The sequence below is a fragment of the Rhinopithecus bieti genome, unplaced genomic scaffold (assembly GCF_001698545.2).
Source record: "Rhinopithecus bieti isolate Rb0 unplaced genomic scaffold, ASM169854v2 scaffold_574, whole genome shotgun sequence".
Lineage (NCBI taxonomy): Eukaryota > Metazoa > Chordata > Mammalia > Primates > Cercopithecidae > Rhinopithecus > Rhinopithecus bieti.
The window spans coordinates 5,530,717-5,548,026 of NW_016803605.1; the positions used below are offsets into that span (position 1 = coordinate 5,530,717).

General features: G+C 50.5%; 1 protein-coding gene across 9 annotated transcripts in view; it reads left to right on the forward strand.

The window, feature by feature from the left end:
- ABCB9 (ATP binding cassette subfamily B member 9) overlaps positions 1-15,382 on the forward strand; it is a 47,821-nt gene extending 32,439 nt beyond the window's left edge. For all 9 annotated transcript variants that reach the window (XM_017890095.1, XM_017890143.1, XM_017890119.1 and 6 more), the window contains 5 exons: positions 606-794; positions 1,319-1,492; positions 6,508-6,667; positions 10,236-10,372; positions 14,201-15,382. In XM_017890095.1, the coding sequence (XP_017745584.1) occupies positions 606-794; positions 1,319-1,492; positions 6,508-6,667; positions 10,236-10,372; positions 14,201-14,461 (921 nt within the window). In that variant the 3' untranslated portion in view covers positions 14,462-15,382. The remainder of the gene's footprint in view (positions 1-605; positions 795-1,318; positions 1,493-6,507; positions 6,668-10,235; positions 10,373-14,200) is intronic.
- The last annotated feature ends 1,928 nt before the right edge of the window (positions 15,383-17,310 follow it).

Sequence of the window (17,310 nt, forward strand, 5' to 3'; positions counted from 1 at the left end):
GTCTAGTGGCTCATACCTGTAATCCCAGCACTTTGGGAGGGTGAGGTGGGAGGATCACTTAAGGTCAGGAGTTTGAGACCAGCCTGGCCAACATGGTGAAACCCTGTCTCTACTAAAAATACAAATACTAGCTGGGCGTGGTGGCGAGCACCTGTAATCTCAGCTACTCTGGAGGCTGAGGCAGGAGAATCACTTGACTTGGGAGGTGGAGGTTGCAGTGAGCCAAGATTGCACCAGTGCACTCCAGCCTGGGTGACAGAGTGAGACTCTATCTCAAAAAAAAAAAAAAAAAAAGCTATGCTATGGCAATTGAAAGACAAGGCTGGATTCGCGCTGTGCCACACCCCTGCCAGCTCCTGTGCTTCCATCTGCTCCTGTGGGGATGATGGCACCCACTTGGCTGGATGGCTGGGAGAGTGCTGGTGACGCTGCTGTCCTCACCTCCCCTGTCGTTATCTAATGCAACAGTGAGTGGTCACTGGCCTCCTGCACCTCCCCACCAGAACTCCTTGCTTTCTCTGTACCCGCCTCATCTCTCTACTAGCAGGGGTGGGTCCTAGGAGTCGGGTGTCAGTGGGACAGGAACGCGTGTCTCCTCTCCCCAGTCCGTGGGCTCCGTCTACAGCGGCCTGATGCAGGGAGTGGGGGCTGCTGAGAAGGTGTTCGAGTTCATCGACCGGCAGCCAACCATGGTGCACGATGGCAGCTTGGCCCCCGACCACCTGGAGGGCCGGGTGGACTTTGAGAACGTGACTTTCACCTACCGCACTCGGCCCCACACCCAGGTCCTGCAGGTGAGGGCACGGCTTGAGGCCTGCCAGAATCAGCCTTTCCGTCACCCCATTTCTCACGTACCTCCTATACTCCAGGCTGTGGCAGGGCAGCTGGGAATATGTCAGGCAAGATCCTTGCCCTCCAGGAGTTTTGGGCTCCAGTTGGGGAAGACAGATACTTAACAGGATGATTCCAGATAATAAGTGCTAGAAAGAAAACAGATCAGGGTGCTGTGGTAGGGATGGTCCATGGGAATGGTGGTAACAGTCAAGAAGGGGTTCTCGGAGGAGGTGACATTTGAGGTGAGATCTCATCGGGGGCTCCCTGCAAAGAGAACATTCCAGACAGAGGAAACAGCAAATCTAAAGGGGCTTCCAAGTCCTAATGTCCTAGAAAGGAGAACATTTAGGGGCCAGCAGTGTCCAAGCGAGGCAGAGGCACATGGGGTAGGCTGGGAAGGGCACCCACCTGTGTTGCAGGCCAGGGCATCCAGTCCTGGGACCTGAGCCAATGACCCCACACTGTGCCTGTGCGTTCTTTGCAGAATGTCTCCTTCAGCCTGTGCCCCGGCAAAGTGACGGCCCTGGTGGGGCCCTCGGGCAGTGGGAAGAGTTCCTGCGTCAACATCCTAGAGAACTTCTACCCCCTGGAGGGGGGCCGCGTGCTGCTGGATGGCAAGCCCATCAGCGCCTACGACCATAAGTACTTGCACCGTGTGGTATGTGGATGGGCCTGGGCCGCACTCCTCTGCCCTTTCTGCATCTGTCTTTCTCGTGAGCTGTAACAGGTGCAGAAGAGGGCACTAAAGATAAATGGACAGTTCAAAGAATTATCACCAATTACAGCGCCCTCCTAGAGAAACAGAACATTCTTGGCCGGGTGCAGTGGCTCACACCTGTAATCCCAGCACTTTGGGAAGCTGAGGCTGGAGGATTCCTTGAGGCCAGCCTGGACAACATAGTGAGACTCCGTCTCTATTAAAAAAGAAAGAAAGGGCAGGTGTGATGGCCCACACCTATAATCCCAGCACTTTGGGAGGCCGAGGCAAGTGGGTTGCTTGAGCTCGAGAGTTCAAGACCAGCCTGGCCAACATGGCAAAACCCCATCTCTACTAAAAATAGAAAAATTAGCCAGGTGTGGTGGCACATCCCTGTAATCTCAGCTTCTTGGAAGGCTGAGGCACGAGAATCACTTGAACCCAGGAGGTAGAGGTTGCAGTGAGCTGAGATTGGGCCACTGCACTGCAGTCTGGGCAACAGAATGAGACTCTGTCTCAAGAAAAAAAAAAAGAAACAGAACATTCTGGCACTCCAGAAGCCTCCTCCTCCCCCTGCCACGTGTCCCTTCTCTTCCCCCAAGAAGTAATGTCTTGGCTTTTAGAGTCTTCATGTTCTTGCGTTTCATTGGTTCTGCCTTCTCTGTATGCGCCCTCGAACCGCAGAGCGCTGTGCTACCTGCTCAGAACTTCATCTGGGTAGAATCCTGATTGGTGTGTGGATTAGTTTGTGTCTTGTGTCTCCCACTCAACATTATGAGTCATCCAGGTTGAGGCTGGGGATAGAGTTCATTCATTTTCATTGCTGGGTGGTAGCCCACTGTACAAATGTTTATCACAATTATTTATGCATGCTAGATATTTGAGTTGCTTCCCTTTTTTTTTTTTTTGAGATGGAGTCTTGCTCTATTGCCCAAGCTGGAGTGCAGTGGTGTAGTCCCAGCTCACTACAGCCTCTGTGCTCCCGGGTTCAAGCTATTCTCCTATCTCAGCCTCCCTACTAGCTGGGATTACAGGGATTACAGGAGTGCGCCACCATGCCCGACTAATTTTGTTTTGTTTGTTTTTTTTGAGACGGAGTCTTGCTCTTCGCCGGGCTGGATGTGCGGTGGCCGGGTCTCAGCTCCACTGCAAGCTCCGCCTCCCAGTGTTTACGCCATTCTTCCTGCCTCAGCCTCCGGAGTGCTGAGGACTACAAGAGCGCCCGCCACCTGCCCGGTAGTTTTTTGGTATTTTTAGTAGAGACGGGGTTTCACGTGTTAGCCCAGGATGTTCGATTCCTGACCTCGTATCTGCCCATCTCGGACCTCCAAAGTTGTGGGTTAAGGCTTGAGCCCACGCGCCCGGCCTTAATTTTGTATTTTTATACAGACAGGGTTTCACTGTGTTTCCCAGGCTGGTCTCAAACCCTTGAACTTAGGTGATCAGCCTGCCTTGGCCTCCCAAAAGTGCTGGGATTACAGGCATAAGCCACCACGCCTGGCTGGGTTGTTTCCCTTTATATTTTATTTTATTTATTTAGTTATTATTTATTATTATTATTATTTTGAGATGGAGTCTCGCTCTGTCGCCCAGGCTGGAGTGCAGTGGCTGGATCTCGGCTCACTGCAAGTTCTGCCTCCCGGGTTCGAGCCATTCTCCTGCCTCAGCCTCCCGAGTAGCTGGGACTACAGGCGCCCGCCACAACGCCTGGCTAATTTTTTGTATTTTTAGTGGAGACAGGGTTTCGCCATGTTAGCCAGGATGGTCTCAATCTCCTGACCTCGTGATCCACCCTCCTCGGCCTCCGAAAGTGCTAGGATTACAGGCTTGAGCCACCACGCCTGGCCTTTTTTTTTTTTTTTTTTTTTTTTTTTGAGACAGGGTCTCCCTCTGTTGCCCAGGCTGGAGTGCAGTGGCACAGTCACAACTCACTGCAGCCTCAGAGTCCTGTGCTTAAGCCATCCTCCCACCTCAACCTCCCAAGTAGCTGGGACTGCAGGCACGTGCCACCATGCCCAGCTAATTTTTTTTTTTTTGTAGACATGTGATCTCACCATGTTGCCCAGGCTGATCTCAAACACCTGGCCTCAAGTGATCCTCCTGCTTCAGCCTCCCAAAGTGCTGGGATGACAGGTGTGAGCCTCTGCACCTGGCCTGTTTTTCAGTTTTGTTTTGTTTTGTTTTACCATTACCAAAAATACCAATGTGGGATGTGGACAATTTTGTCTGTGTTTTCTGGTGTACATGAGTATGTTCTCCCAAGGTGTAATCCTAAGAGTAGAAAGCTTGGTGATAGTGGATGTACATCCCCAGCTGCAGTAGTTTCTGCCACAACAGCTATCCCCAGGTGGTTATACCAATTTATATTTTACAATTTACATTCTACCAGCAGTGAAGGAGAGTGTTAGCTGTTCCACATTTAGGTCATCTCCAGTACTCAAAATAGGCTATTCATGACTGGACAGTTTTTAGTAATCCTTTCAGGAAAGGAACCGTAACACCTGTCCCTGTGCTGGCCTAAGAGCAGGGATGCCCTGGATGGTTGCTCAGGTTGTGCACTGTCCAAGAAATATAAACTATTAAGGGAGCACCATTTACGTCATCAATATAAATTATGTGAAAGCCTGAGTGTTGGCACAGAGATTCCAGAACTCCTAGCCAAGTTCTAGATGGTGGTGAGGGCCATGGGTTGTGAAATCTGCTCACACCATGTGCATGTAACCAGAAATAGATTGTTGTGAAGTGGTGCCAAGTAGGGGGCCACCAGGCTGCTGCTCACCCAAGTTTTAGAAGAGGCCCCTGGGTAGAGCTGTTCACACTTTGCAGTAGGTACCACGCTTCAATTCTCAGACACCTAGCATTGTCAGTCCTGAATTTTTGCTAACTGGTGAGAATGCAGTGGTAGCTTATTGTGGTTTTTTGCGTTTTCCTGATTACCGAAGATATTAAACACCTTTTCATATATTTATTGGCCATTTGGTTTTCCTTCTTCATGAATAGCCTCTCTTATTTATTTATGTACTTTTGCTTTCTTTTTTTTTTTTAAGATGGAGTCTCGCTCTGTGGCCCAGGCTGGAGTGCTGTGGCGTGATCTCGGCTCACTGCAACCTCTTCCTCCTGGGTTCAAGCAATTCTTTTGCCTTAGCCTCCCAAGTAGCTGGGACTATAGGCACATACCACCACACCTGGCTAATTTTTTGTATTTTTAGTAGAGACAAGGTTTTACCATGTTGGCCAGGCTGGTCTCGAACTCCTGACCTCAAGTGATACGCATGCCTCGGCCTCCCAAAGTGCTGGGAGTAAGCTATGGCGCCTGTCCTATTTATGTGCTTTTCGTTTGAGATAGGACCTCGCTCTGTCACCTAGGCTGGAATTTGGTGGTGTGATCATGGTTCACTGTAGCTACGACCTCCTGGGCTCCAGCAATCCTCCCACATCAGCACATCAGCCTCCTGAGGGACTATAGGTGCACACTACCACATCGGGTCAATTTTTTTTTTTTTCCAAGATGGAGTTTTGCTCTTGTTGCCTAAGCCAGAGTACAATGGCACGATCTCCACTCATCACAACCTCTGCCTCATGGGTTCAAGCGATTCTCCTGCCGCATCCTCCCGAGTAGCTGGGATTACAGGCATGTGCCACCACACCTGGCTAATTTTGTGTTTTCAGTAGAGACGGGGTTTCTCCATGTTGGTCAGGCTAGTCTGGAACTCTTGACCTCAGGTGATCTGCCCACCTTGGCCTCCCAAAGTGCTAGGATTATGGGCATGAGCCACTGTGCACACGTGGCCAATTTTTTAATTATTGAGACGGAGTCTCACTATGTTGCCCAGGCTGATCTCAAACTCTTGGGCTCGAGCCATCCTCGCACCTTAGCCTCCCAAAGTGCTGGGGTTACAGGTGTGAACCACCATGCCCGGCCTCTGTCTTTTAAATTTAAAAATGTTAATTTCTGTAAACATAAAACAATACAATGCTACAAGCAAATCATATTCTCATAGTTATAATGAATCTTGTAACTCAGACATGCGTGTCCCCCTCCACCTTACCTTTTGAATTTCAACACATGGAGGTAACCAGTGTTAACAGTTTAGTAAATATCCTTTTCAGCGTGTTTCCTATCTTTATAGAAATGCATCAGTATATGAAGGCACATGCTTATAATTTTTTTAAACAAAAATAGAATCATGCTGTGTATATGTACGTATTGCAATTCAGTTTTAAGGATGCACTGTCACTATTTAACCAATCCCCATTTATGGACACCTAGATTGTTTCTATTTTAATTTAATTAATTAACTAGTTATTTTTTTGCTACTTACCGTGTTGCAATGATATCTTCCATACTATATTTTTTTTTCCTTTTGTAGATATGGGGTCTTGCTGTGTTGCCCAGGCTGGTCTTGAACCCCTAGACTAAAGAAGTTCTCCTGCCTCTGCCTCCCTAAGTGCTGGGATTACAGGCATAAGCCACCAAGCCTGGCCATACTATTAGTTTTGCAGGCCCAGGTTCCTGAAACTGGAATCTAGAGATGATAGCTCCTTTAAATTGTTCTCTTAGAGGGGAGGGGACCACCGCCTGGGCAGTCTGTATGACCTGGAGCCCTGCTGTGGCCTCCTGCTTCCTGAGATGGGCAAACTCATTCAGAGCAACATTCTATACTCTATCCCTCTTTCTTTTTTTCCAGGACAGGGATGGCCAGTGAGCTTTCTCTTGGAGGCAGGGAACTTGGCTTATCCCAGAGCAGCAAATGTAGCAGGCCCCAGTGTGCTGTTTACGGGAGCTGAGGGCTTGTGGGTACAGGCAGGAGTCACTGTTGGGGAAGAAGAGAGGCAGCTCAGTGTAGTCACTGGGCCCTGATCAGGTTTCAGGCCTGAGACTGCTGGCGTCTCCAGGCCCCAGGCAGCAAGGCTGCTGGGGAAAGCTGGATGAACACATTCCTAGCCTCTCATGCCCCGTGCTTCCTCCTCCCCAGATCTCCCTGGTAAGCCAGGAGCCCGTGCTGTTCGCCCGCTCCATCACAGACAACATCTCCTATGGCCTGCCCACTGTGCCCTTCGAGATGGTGGTGGAGGCCGCACAGAAGGCCAACGCCCACGGCTTCATCATGGAACTCCAGGACGGCTACAGCACAGGTGTGGAGCTGAGGGTGGCCCCTCTCCTGGGCCCACAGGATCACCCTCAGGGACATAACTCTCTTGAGGGTTAAGGACTGCCCTCTGCTACCTGCTCTCTTTTTGTAAAGATGGGGTCCCGCTATGTTACTCAGGCTAGACTGGACCTCCTGGGCTCAAGCAATCTTTCTGCAATCCCCAAAGTGCTGGGATTACAGGCATGAGCCACTGTGCTCTGACTCAGCAAAGTATTTACTAACTAAATTATTATAGAAGCCCATACACTGGAATATTATGCTGCTGGGAAAAAGAGGAAGTAGAAGAAGGAGGAGGAGGTGGAGGCAGAGGAGGAGGCAGCTCTCCATATATCAGTATAGAAAGGTCACTGAGATATGATGCTAAATGAAAAGAGCCAGGTGCAGAGTATAAGGAGCTGTTGTTTTTTCCTATTAAAGGATCAGGGAGATAAAAATAACATGTTCGTATTTGCATGAAGAAACTCGATAAGGGCGTGTAAGCAACTAATGAAAGAAGTTTTGGTGGGAGCAGGAAAGAACTGAAGAAAGGACTTGAACTTTTCATTATTTATAGGTTTTTTTTGAGATGGAGTCTTGCTCTGTCACCCAGGCTAGAGTGCAGTGGAGCGATCTCTGCTCACTGCAAGCTCCGCCTCCCGGGTTCACGCCATTCTCCTGCCTCAGCCTCCCAAGTAGCTGGGACTACAGGTGCCCGCCACCATGCCCAGCTAATTTTTTTGTATTTTTAGTAGGATGGGGTTTTACCATATTAGCCAGGATAGTCTCCATCTCCTGACCTCGTGATCCGCCCGCCTCAGTCTCCCAAAGTGCTGGGATTACAGGCGTGAGCCACCATGCCCGACTTATTTATAGTTTTATATATTTTTAGAATTTTTTTTTTTTTGAGGCAGGGTCTTGCTCTGTCACTCAGGTGGGAGTGCAGTGGCGTGATCACGGCTCATTGCACCCTCAACCTCTTGGACTCAAGCTGTCCTCCCGCCCCATTTTTTATTTTTGTTGTAAAGACGGGGTCTTGGTATGTTTCCCAGGCTGGTCTCAAACTCCTGGGCTCATGCAATCCTCCTGCCTCCCAAAGTGCTGGGATTACAGGCATGAGCCATTGTGCCCAGCCTATATTTTTAGATTTTTGAACCACACGAATAGCGCCTTTTCAATAATTAAATATATACAATGTATAGGGGAGATTGGGGAGATGTTGATCAAAAGATAAAAATTTTCATTTAGGGGCCGGGCGCGGTGGCTCAAGCCTGTAATCCCAGCACTTTGGGAGGCCCCGGAGACGGCCAGATGCACGAGGTCTAGGAGATCAGACCATACCTGGCTACTGGTGAACCCGTCTCTAGCTAAAAAATAGCAAAAAACTAGTCCGGAGCGAGCCCTGGCGGGCGGGCCCGCTGTAGTTCGCCAGGCTAGCTCGGGAGGTGCTGAGGCAGGGAAATGGCGTAAAACCGCGGGAGGCGGAGCTTGCAGTGAGCTGAGAATCCGGCCATGCAACTCCAGCCCGGGCAACCCAGACGAGACTCCGTCTCAAAAAAAAAAAAAAAAAAAAAAAAAAAAAAAAAAAAAAAAAACAAATTTTCATTTAGGAATAAGGTCAAGAGACCTGTTGACTATAGTTTTTTGTTTGTTTGTTTGTTTGTTTAACTGAGAGTCTCACTCTGTCGCCCAGGCTGGAGTGCAGTGGTGCAATCTCACTTCACGGCAACCTCCGCCTCCCAGGTTCAAGCAATTCTCCTGCCTCAGCCTTCCGAGTAGCTGGGATTACAAGCGCCCGCCACCATGCCCGGCTAATTTTTTTTGTATTATTAGTAGAGACGGGGTTTCACCATGTTGGCCAGGCTGGTCTTGAACTCCTGACCTCAGGTGATCTGCCCGCCTCAGCCTCCCAAAGTGGTGGGATTTCAGGTGTGAGCCAACATGCCTGGCCAGCTATAGTTAATAACAGTGTACTGTGTACTTGAAAATAGCTAAGAGAGTAGATTTTAAGTGTTCCCTCTAAAAATAAGTGATAAATATGTGAGACAATGCATATGCTAACTGGCTTGGTTTAGCCATTCCACAGTGTATATGTATTTCAGAACATCACATTGTACATCATTAAATATGAGCTATTTTTACTTGTCAATTTAAAATAATTTCTAAATAAAAATATACCAAATATACTATTTTTTAAAAGTTACCTAATATGAACTTAAGTGGTTCTAATTAATTGATATAATAAATATTTTAAAATAATGTTTTGGAATTAAATAGAGGTGGTAGTTATGCAACATTGTGAATGCACTAAATGTCACTGGATTATCCACTTTTTTTTTGAGATGGAGTCCCGCTCTGTCACTCAGGCTGGAGTGCAGTAGTGCGATCTTGGCTCACGGCAACCTCTGCCTCCTGGGTTCAAGTGATTCTCTTGCCTCAGCCTCCCAAGTAGCTGAGATTACAAGCACGTGCCACCACACCCGGCTAATTTTTTGTATTTTTAGTAGAGATAGGGTTTCGCCATGTTAGCCGGGATGGTCTCAATCTCCTGACCTTGTGATCCGCCCGCCTCGGCCTCCCAAAGTGCTGGGATTACAGGCGTGAGCTACTGCGCCCAGCCCGGATTATTCACTTTACAATGGTTATGTTTATGTTATGTCAGTTTCATCTCAATGAAAGCAAAATGAAATAATAAAGAGCTGGTGGCATGTCCAGGTGCACTGGCTCACGCCTGTAATCCCAGCACTTTGGAGGCCAAGGAAAGAGGATCGCTTGAGGCCAGGGGTTTGAGAACAGCTTGGGCAGTGTAGTGAGACCCCACCTCTATAGAAAAATATTTTAAGTTAACCAGGTGTGGTGGCATGCACCTGTATTCTCAGTTACTCAGAAGGCTGAGGCTGGAGGATCGCTTGAACCAAGAAGTTTGAGGCTACAGTAAGCAATGATTCACTACTGCACGCTAGCATGGGTGAGAGAGTGAGACCCTGTCTCTAAAATAATAATAATTTATTGACTCCATTTCCTGTTGATGGACATTTGAGTCTATTTGTTTTATTTTTTGCAATAACAGCGCTGTGAGTCATGCGTGACCTGTGTCTATATTGTTGTGCATGGGAGGAAGTTGGTCCATGGGGAAAACTGGTCCAGGTGGGCTTGCTGGGCCACAGGCCGCACGCACATCTGTGGTGAATACACACAACCTTTGCACTGCACAGACTCATAGACCCAGGGTGATTGCTGCAGCTCTTCAAGCCATGGGATTCGCTCCAAATCCCCTTCTCCAGGAGGACGGGTGAGGGCCTGTCTCCCTGCAGCCTCACCTACACTGTGTACTGTCAGATGTTTGGGTTTCTGCCAAATGAATGGGTGAAAATTGGTAACTCGGTATCAATTCGCATGTAGGCTTAATCTGCATGCCCCTGATGCGTTGGGTGAGGGGAACATCATTTCATGAGCTTTCAAGCTGTGGGTTCCAGCCTGCCCTTTGCACAGCTGCAGGGCAGGGCCCCTCACTCTTCCCCAGGGCTGCCCGGCCTCACCTGTTGCTAAATTGTCTCTGTGTCTCCACCATACAGAGACAGGGGAGAAGGGCGCCCAGCTGTCAGGTGGCCAGAAGCAGCGGGTGGCCATGGCCCGGGCTCTGGTTCGGAACCCCCCGGTCCTCATCCTGGATGAAGCCACCAGCGCTTTGGATGCCGAGAGCGAGTATCTGGTGAGTCACAGGGCGGCGGGCAATGCCGGGGCAGGAGCGGCTCCAGGCGGCCAGAGCCCCCATCACCCAGCAGATGGGTGCTGAGAAGAGACGGGCCCCAGGAGCTCTCCCAGGCTGTCAGCCTCCTGGGCTGGTGAATTCCTGGTGTTGAGAGTGGGGAACCAGGAGCCACTCTGGGCCCAGCCTCCAGGCTCCAGGCAGAGCTGTATGGTGTGGGGCGAGAGAAGGTATCAGAATGGGGAGACCTGGGTCGTGATCAGTGGCTCACACCTGTTATCCCAGCACTTTGGGAAGCCGAAGCAGGTGGATTACCTGAGGTCAGGAATTGGAGACCAGCCTGGCCAACATGGTGAAACCCCGTCTCTCTAGAAATACAAAAACTAGCTGGGCGTGGTAGCACATGCCTATAATCCCAGCTACTCGGGAGGCTGAGGCAGAAGTATTGCTTGAACCTGGAAGGTGGAGGTTGCAGTGAGCCGAGATCGTGCCACTGCACTGCAGCCTGGGCAACAGAGCCAGACTCCATCTGGCTCAAACAAACAAACACAAACAAAACAGGCCTGGTGTGGTGGCTCACGCCTGTAATCCCAGCACTTTGGGAGGCCAAGGCAGGTGGATCACTTGAGGTCCAGAGTTCGAGACCAACCTGGTCAACATGGTAAAACCCTGTCTCTACTAAAAATACAAAAATTAGCTGGGCATGGTGGTGTATGCCTGTAACCCCAGCTACTCAGGAGGCTGAGGCAGGAGAATCACTTGAACCCGGGAGATGGAGGTTGCAGTGAGCTGAGATTGTGCCACTACACTCTAGCCTGGGCGACACAGTGAGACTCCATCTAAAAAAAAAAAAAAAGAAAAAAAGCCTGGGTGCAGTGGTTCACACCTATAATCCCAGCACTTTGGGAGGCTGAGGCGGGCGGATCACCTGAGGTCAGGAGTTCAAGACCAGCCGGGACAACATGGTGAAACCCCATCTCTACTAAAAATACAAAAGTCAGCCAGGTGTGGTGGCGGGTGCCTGTAATCCTAGCTACTTGGGAGGCTGAGACAGGAGAATAGCTGGAACCTGAGAAGCAGAGGTTGCAGTGAGCTGAGATTGTACCACTGCACCCCAGCCTTGGCAACAGAGCAAGACTCCATCTCAAAAAACAAACTAACAAAAACAAAAAACAGAATGGGGAGACCTGGACTAGCAGCTCCGTTCTGCAGTTTATAACTGTGTGACCTCAAGCTAGTGCTTCCCCTGTGAGTTTCATTCTCACTGGTCAGGTGGGCCCAGTCATGTATTTGGAGATGGCTAGCAACCTCAGTCTATCCGCGGATTGATGCACTTATTACACAGAGAGTTCCTGAGCTCTTTCCAGGCACCAGGCACCGTGCTGGGGTTATCGTGGTGGGCTGACCAGACCAAGACCCTTGTCCCCACGGTGTTTCCATTCCAGTGGGGAAGGCAGATAAGAAACAAGGAATGCCAGGCGCGGTGGCTCACGCCTGTAATCCCAGCACTTCGGGAGGCCGAGACCAGCAGATCACGAGGTCAAGTGTTCGAGACTAGCCTGGTCAACATGGTGAAACCCCATTTCTACTAAAAATACAAAAATTAGCTGGGTGTGGTGGCGGGCACCTGTAATCCCAGCTATTTGGGAGGCTGAGGAAGGAGAATGGCTTGAACCCAGGAGGTGGAATTTGCAGTGAGCCGAGATCACACCACTGCACTCCAGCCTGGGCGAAGAGCAAGACTTCGTCTCAAAAAAAAAAAGAAAACAAGCATGCATTCACCCCGTGGCCTGTGCTACGAAGCAAATGAAACAGTGTTGGGGCACCAGGAGACTGGGAGGGGACACCGTTGTCAAAGATGAGCACAGCTGGGCGCCGGCAAAAGTCATGGAAACAGATTTTATGCAGTGACTCCTGACAGTGGGAAAGGAGCCGTGTGCCATCCCAATTTGGTGGTGACAGGCATTTTAAAGGGAGAATGAGGGGGTAGGGAGGGGAGCAGGCAGAGGCCCCCAGGAAAAATAAAAGCAAGCCCAGGGGACAGCCAGGAGGCCACCTGTGTCTAGCTGTCCATTTCAAGGGCATGGCTTTCAGGTCCTTAAGAGAGACACTTCTGAGATGCAGGAGATCACATACACATCTCAGAGGGACAGAGGAAGGAGTCACAGTTGTAAGCCCTTTTTAGTAAACACTCCAAGAAAAAGAGGTTGGGGCCAGTCAGCAGGTATTGACTAAAACACAGCAAATTCTCCTTGCCAAGGTGAGCTTTCTCACACAGGCACTTGAATGGGGGCTGTGGTCATCCCAGGGATATGGCTTTCTGCTGCTAGAAGCCATACTAGAGTTTGGTTACTTGGCACAGCAGTTTGGATGGAGTTACCATGTGCCAAGAGTTCTGTGGTTCTCATCATTAGAACCAAGGCCATCAGGTGCCATCTGAGCTGAGACATGAAAGAAAAGAAGTCAGTGGTGGAGAGTTCTGGAGGTAGGAACGTGCCAAGAGGAAGGGTCAGCAGGTGCAGGCCCAGAGTGGGGAATGAGCTTGGCAGGTTCAAAGCCTTAAGGTCAGTGTGGCTGGTGGGTGGGGATTGAACGGAGAGGGGTGAGGACAAAGTCGCAGGGAGGCAAACTCCTCGGCCTCTAGTACGGAGTTTGGATTGTTTGTAAAAAGTAATAGGCTTTATTTTTGTTGTTGTTGGTTTTGTTTGTTTTGAGACAGGGCCTCACTCCGTCACCCAGGCTGGCATGCAGTGGCACAATCACAGTTCTCCCGGGCTCAAGTGATCCTCCCACCTCCCAGCCTCCTGAGTAGCTGGGACTACAGCTGCACGCCACCACACACAGCTAAATTTTTGTATGTTTTGTAGAGATGGGGTTTCACCATGTTGCCCAGGCTGGTCTCAAGCTCCTGAGCTCAAGGAATCCACCTGCCTTGGCCTCCCAAAGTGCTGGGATTAAAGGTGTGAGCCACTGCTTCCAGTGGCTTTATTTTTTAGAGCGGTTTTAGGTTAAAAAAAAAAACAGAGGCTGGGTGTGGTGGCTCACACCTATAATCCTGGCACTTTAGGAGGCCAATGCGGGAGGATGGCTTGGGGCCAGGAGTTCAAGACCAGCCTGGGTGACATAGTGGGACACCCATCTCTACAAAAAAATACAAAAATTAGCTGGGCATGATGGTGCATGCCTGTGGTTCCAGCTACTTGGAAGGCTGAGGCAGGAGGATTCCTTGAGGCCAGGAGGTTGAGGATGCAGTGAGCCGTGATCACGCCATTGCACTCCAGCCTGGGCCACAGAGAGAGACCCTGTCTCAAAAAGAAAAGAAAAAGGAGGGAGGCTGGTCACTCGAGGTCAGGAGTTCGAGACCAGCTTGGCCAACATAGCAAAATCCCACCTCTACTAAAAATACAAAACAAAATTAGCTGGGCATGATGGCATGCACCTGTAATCCCCCAGCTACTTGGGAGGCTGAGGCATGAGAATCAATTGAACCCACGAGGCAGAGGTAGCAGTGAGCTGAAATCGTACCACTGCACTCCAGTCTGGGTGACAGCAAGACTTAGTCAAAAAAAAAAAAAAAAAAAAAAAAAAAAGGCGGAGGAAGGGAAGGGCCAGAAGACTGCAGGGCCAGGGTAGGGCTGATCCCTCATTCACCAGGTGCCTCCCTGTGTCTGACCCTGAGCTGTCTCCCTTTAAGAAAAACCGAGGAAGCTGGCCATCCTTTATGAACTGAGCCTCAAAGAGGTTAAGCTTCAGCCCATAGGTGGTGGCATGGAGCGCGGTTGCGGGTGGGGTGTCCGTGCCATGCAAGCCAGGTCCCCACTGTCCCCGCAGATCCAGCAGGCCATCCACGGCAACCTGCAGAAGCACACGGTACTCATCATCGCGCACCGGCTGAGCACTGTGGAGCATGCGCACCTCATTGTGGTGCTGGACAAGGGCCGCGTAGTGCAGCAGGGCACCCACCAGCAGCTGCTGGCCCAGGGTGGCCTCTATGCCAAGCTGGTGCAGCGGCAGATGCTGGGGCTTCAGCCCACCGTGGACTTCGCAGCTGGCCACAAGGAGCCTGCAGCTAACGGCAGTCATAAGGCCTGATGGGGGGCCCCTGCTTCTCCTGGTGGGGCAGAGGCCCCGGTGCCTGCCTGGCAGATGTACCCATGGAGGCCCCTGGTGGCCCCCAGCTGCCCGCCAAGCCCAGGCCTCCAGCACTGGAGGGCAACCTGCCATGTCCCATGGATCACCGCTTCCTGCATCTTGCCCCTGGTCCCCGCCCCATTCCCAGGGCACTCCCTACCCCTGAGCCAACACCTTCACAGACCTCCCCAGCCTCCTAAGCAAAGGTAGAGCTGCCTTTTTAAACCTAGATCTTACCAGGGTTTTTACTGCTTGGTTTGAGGCACCCCAGTCAACTCCTAAATTTCAAATACCTTTTTCTAATTGGGAGTAATTGTGGGCACATTCACCAAGATGTTCTAGAAACTTCTGAGCCAGGAGTGAATGGCCCTTACTTAGTAGCCTGGGGGATGTCAAGAGACTAGGCCTCTCCCCTTTACCCCTCCAGAGAAGGGGCTTCCCTGTCCCGGAGGGAGACACAGGGAACGGGATTTTCCGTCTCTCCCTCTTGCCAGCTCTGTGAGTCTGGCCAGGGCGGGTGGGGAGTGTGGAGGGCATCTGCCTACCATCGCCCGCTACCAATCTAAGCCAGTCTCACTGTGAACCACACTAAACCTCAACTGGGGGAGTGAGGGGCTGGCCAGGTCTGGCGGGGCCTCAGGGGTGCCCCCAGCCCGGCACCCGGCACTTTCGCCCCTCGTCCACCTACCCCTGGCTGGCAGCCTCCCTCCCCACACCTGCCCCTGCACTCTGCTATCTGGAGGCCATGTGGATGTTCATGAGATGTGTTCTCTTCTCTCTTTGGTGGATGGGATGGTGGCAAAGCCCAGGGTCTGACTTTGCCAGAGGTTGCAACATGTTGGGAGAACCCAGTCAATAAAGTGTACTACCTCTTACCCCTAACCTCTGACTTCTCCTTGGGCCAACTGCCTCATTGCCCAGTTAGGTTTTTCTACCAGACCACAGCTCTCCTCTCAGCCCTCTCTGGTGGAGTTGCAGAGAGACTTTGGGTGGTCCAGGGCCTCCTCCTATGTCTGGGAGCCCCATCTGCACTCCTCCCATCCCAGGGTCTCTGGTGCAGACATTCCTGTCTGCCTGTCTCCACGAGGATTGTGCAGGGGAATAGAGACGTTGCCTCGAAATCCCAGGGGCCTCTGTTCTTCCCGTGACAGCTGAACTGAAGCCCAGCAAATGCCACCTGTTCTTTTCCATCGGGGTCCAGGCACCCAACACCCACCCCAATCCGTGCAGCAAAGAAATATTACCCGGCAGGACAGCTCAATCAGCAGGGAGGTTTGGGCCCGGACACGGGAAGACCTCTATGGTGGTTATTCTTCCTTGCTGAATTGTGAAGAAGTCCGGGGTCACAGGAGGAGGGCTCTGTGCCAACTGGTAGAGTAGTATTTCCATTTTTTTTCTTTTTTTTTTTGAGACAGAGTCTTGCTCTGTCGCCCAGGCTGGAGTGCAGTGGCACAATCTTGGCTTACTACAACCTCCACCTCCCAAGTTCAAGTAATTCTTCTGCCTCAGCCTCCTGAGTAACTGGGACTACAGGCACCCATCACCACACCTGGCTCATTTTTGTATTTTTAGTAAAGACGGGTTTCGCTTTGTTGGCCAGGCTGGTCTCGAACTCAGATGATCTGCCCACCTCGGCCTCCCAAAGTGCTGGGATTATAGGCGTGAGTCACCATGCCGGGCCAGCCTTGCTTTTCTCTTCTAAAAGCACTTGTCATTGGATTTAGAGGCCACCTAGATAGTCCGGGCTAATTCCTCTAGAGGTCCTTAACTCAATTGCATCTGCAAAGACCCTTTTTTCCAAATATGGTCACTTTACAGGTTCAGGGGTTTGACAAGGGAAGCTTTTGGGGCCACCACTCAGCCTGCTACAGAGGGGAACTTGCAACTTTGGTTGAAGTTAACCTCAGGACTTCCTTTTCGATTTTAGGAAGCAGAGGGGGTTAAGTTTTCAGAGACTTAGCATATCTTCAGATGTTTCCAGAGAAGTTGGAAATTCCAATTTTCATGTGAGATCAGCTGTTTTTTATATATTGGCTCAAATTATTTTGACAAAACCAAGGACCAACACAGCACAGGTGTAGGGGTGCTCTCCAGCCTGCGGGTCTCTAGTTTACAGCGTCAGTGTTGGATATTCCTGTTCTGCAAAGTCCCTCCCAAGCAGCTGGCCCGAGCCCAGCCCTGTTCCAGTCTAAGCTCCTCTCCCATCTGCCTGTCTCTTCTCATCCCTCCACTTTCAGGCTGAGAATTCCAAATTCTTCTCCCTCTCCTATGGAGTCGGCTCCAGCACCTTGATTTGTAAACCCACACCCAAAAATGTGCCATAGGCAGACAAAAGAACCTTCCAGAGACCGAACTAGCTTCTTTTTAGGAGGTACATAGGAGTTTTAAAAAAGTAATGTTTAGGCCAGGTGCGGTGGCTCATGCCTGTAATCCCAGCACTTTGGGAGGCCAAAGTGGGTGGATCATGAGGTCAGGAGTTCAAGACCAGCCTGGCCAACATGGTGAAACCCTGTCTCTACTAAAAATACAAAAATTAGCTAGGCGTGGTGGCGCACTCCTGTAGTCCCAGCTACTCGGGAGGCTGAGGCAGGAGAATTGCTTGAATCCAGGAGGCAGAGGTTTCAGTGAGCCGAGATCGCCATCACTACACTCCATCCTGGGTGACAGAGCGATTCTGTCTCAAAAAAAAAAAAAGTTTAATTTTGAAATAATTACAGATTTACAGAAAAGTCACAAGACAATACAGAAAGTTCCCTATGGCCTGCCCCTCACAGTTTCCTCTTGTCTTTTTTTTTTTTTTTTTTTTTTTT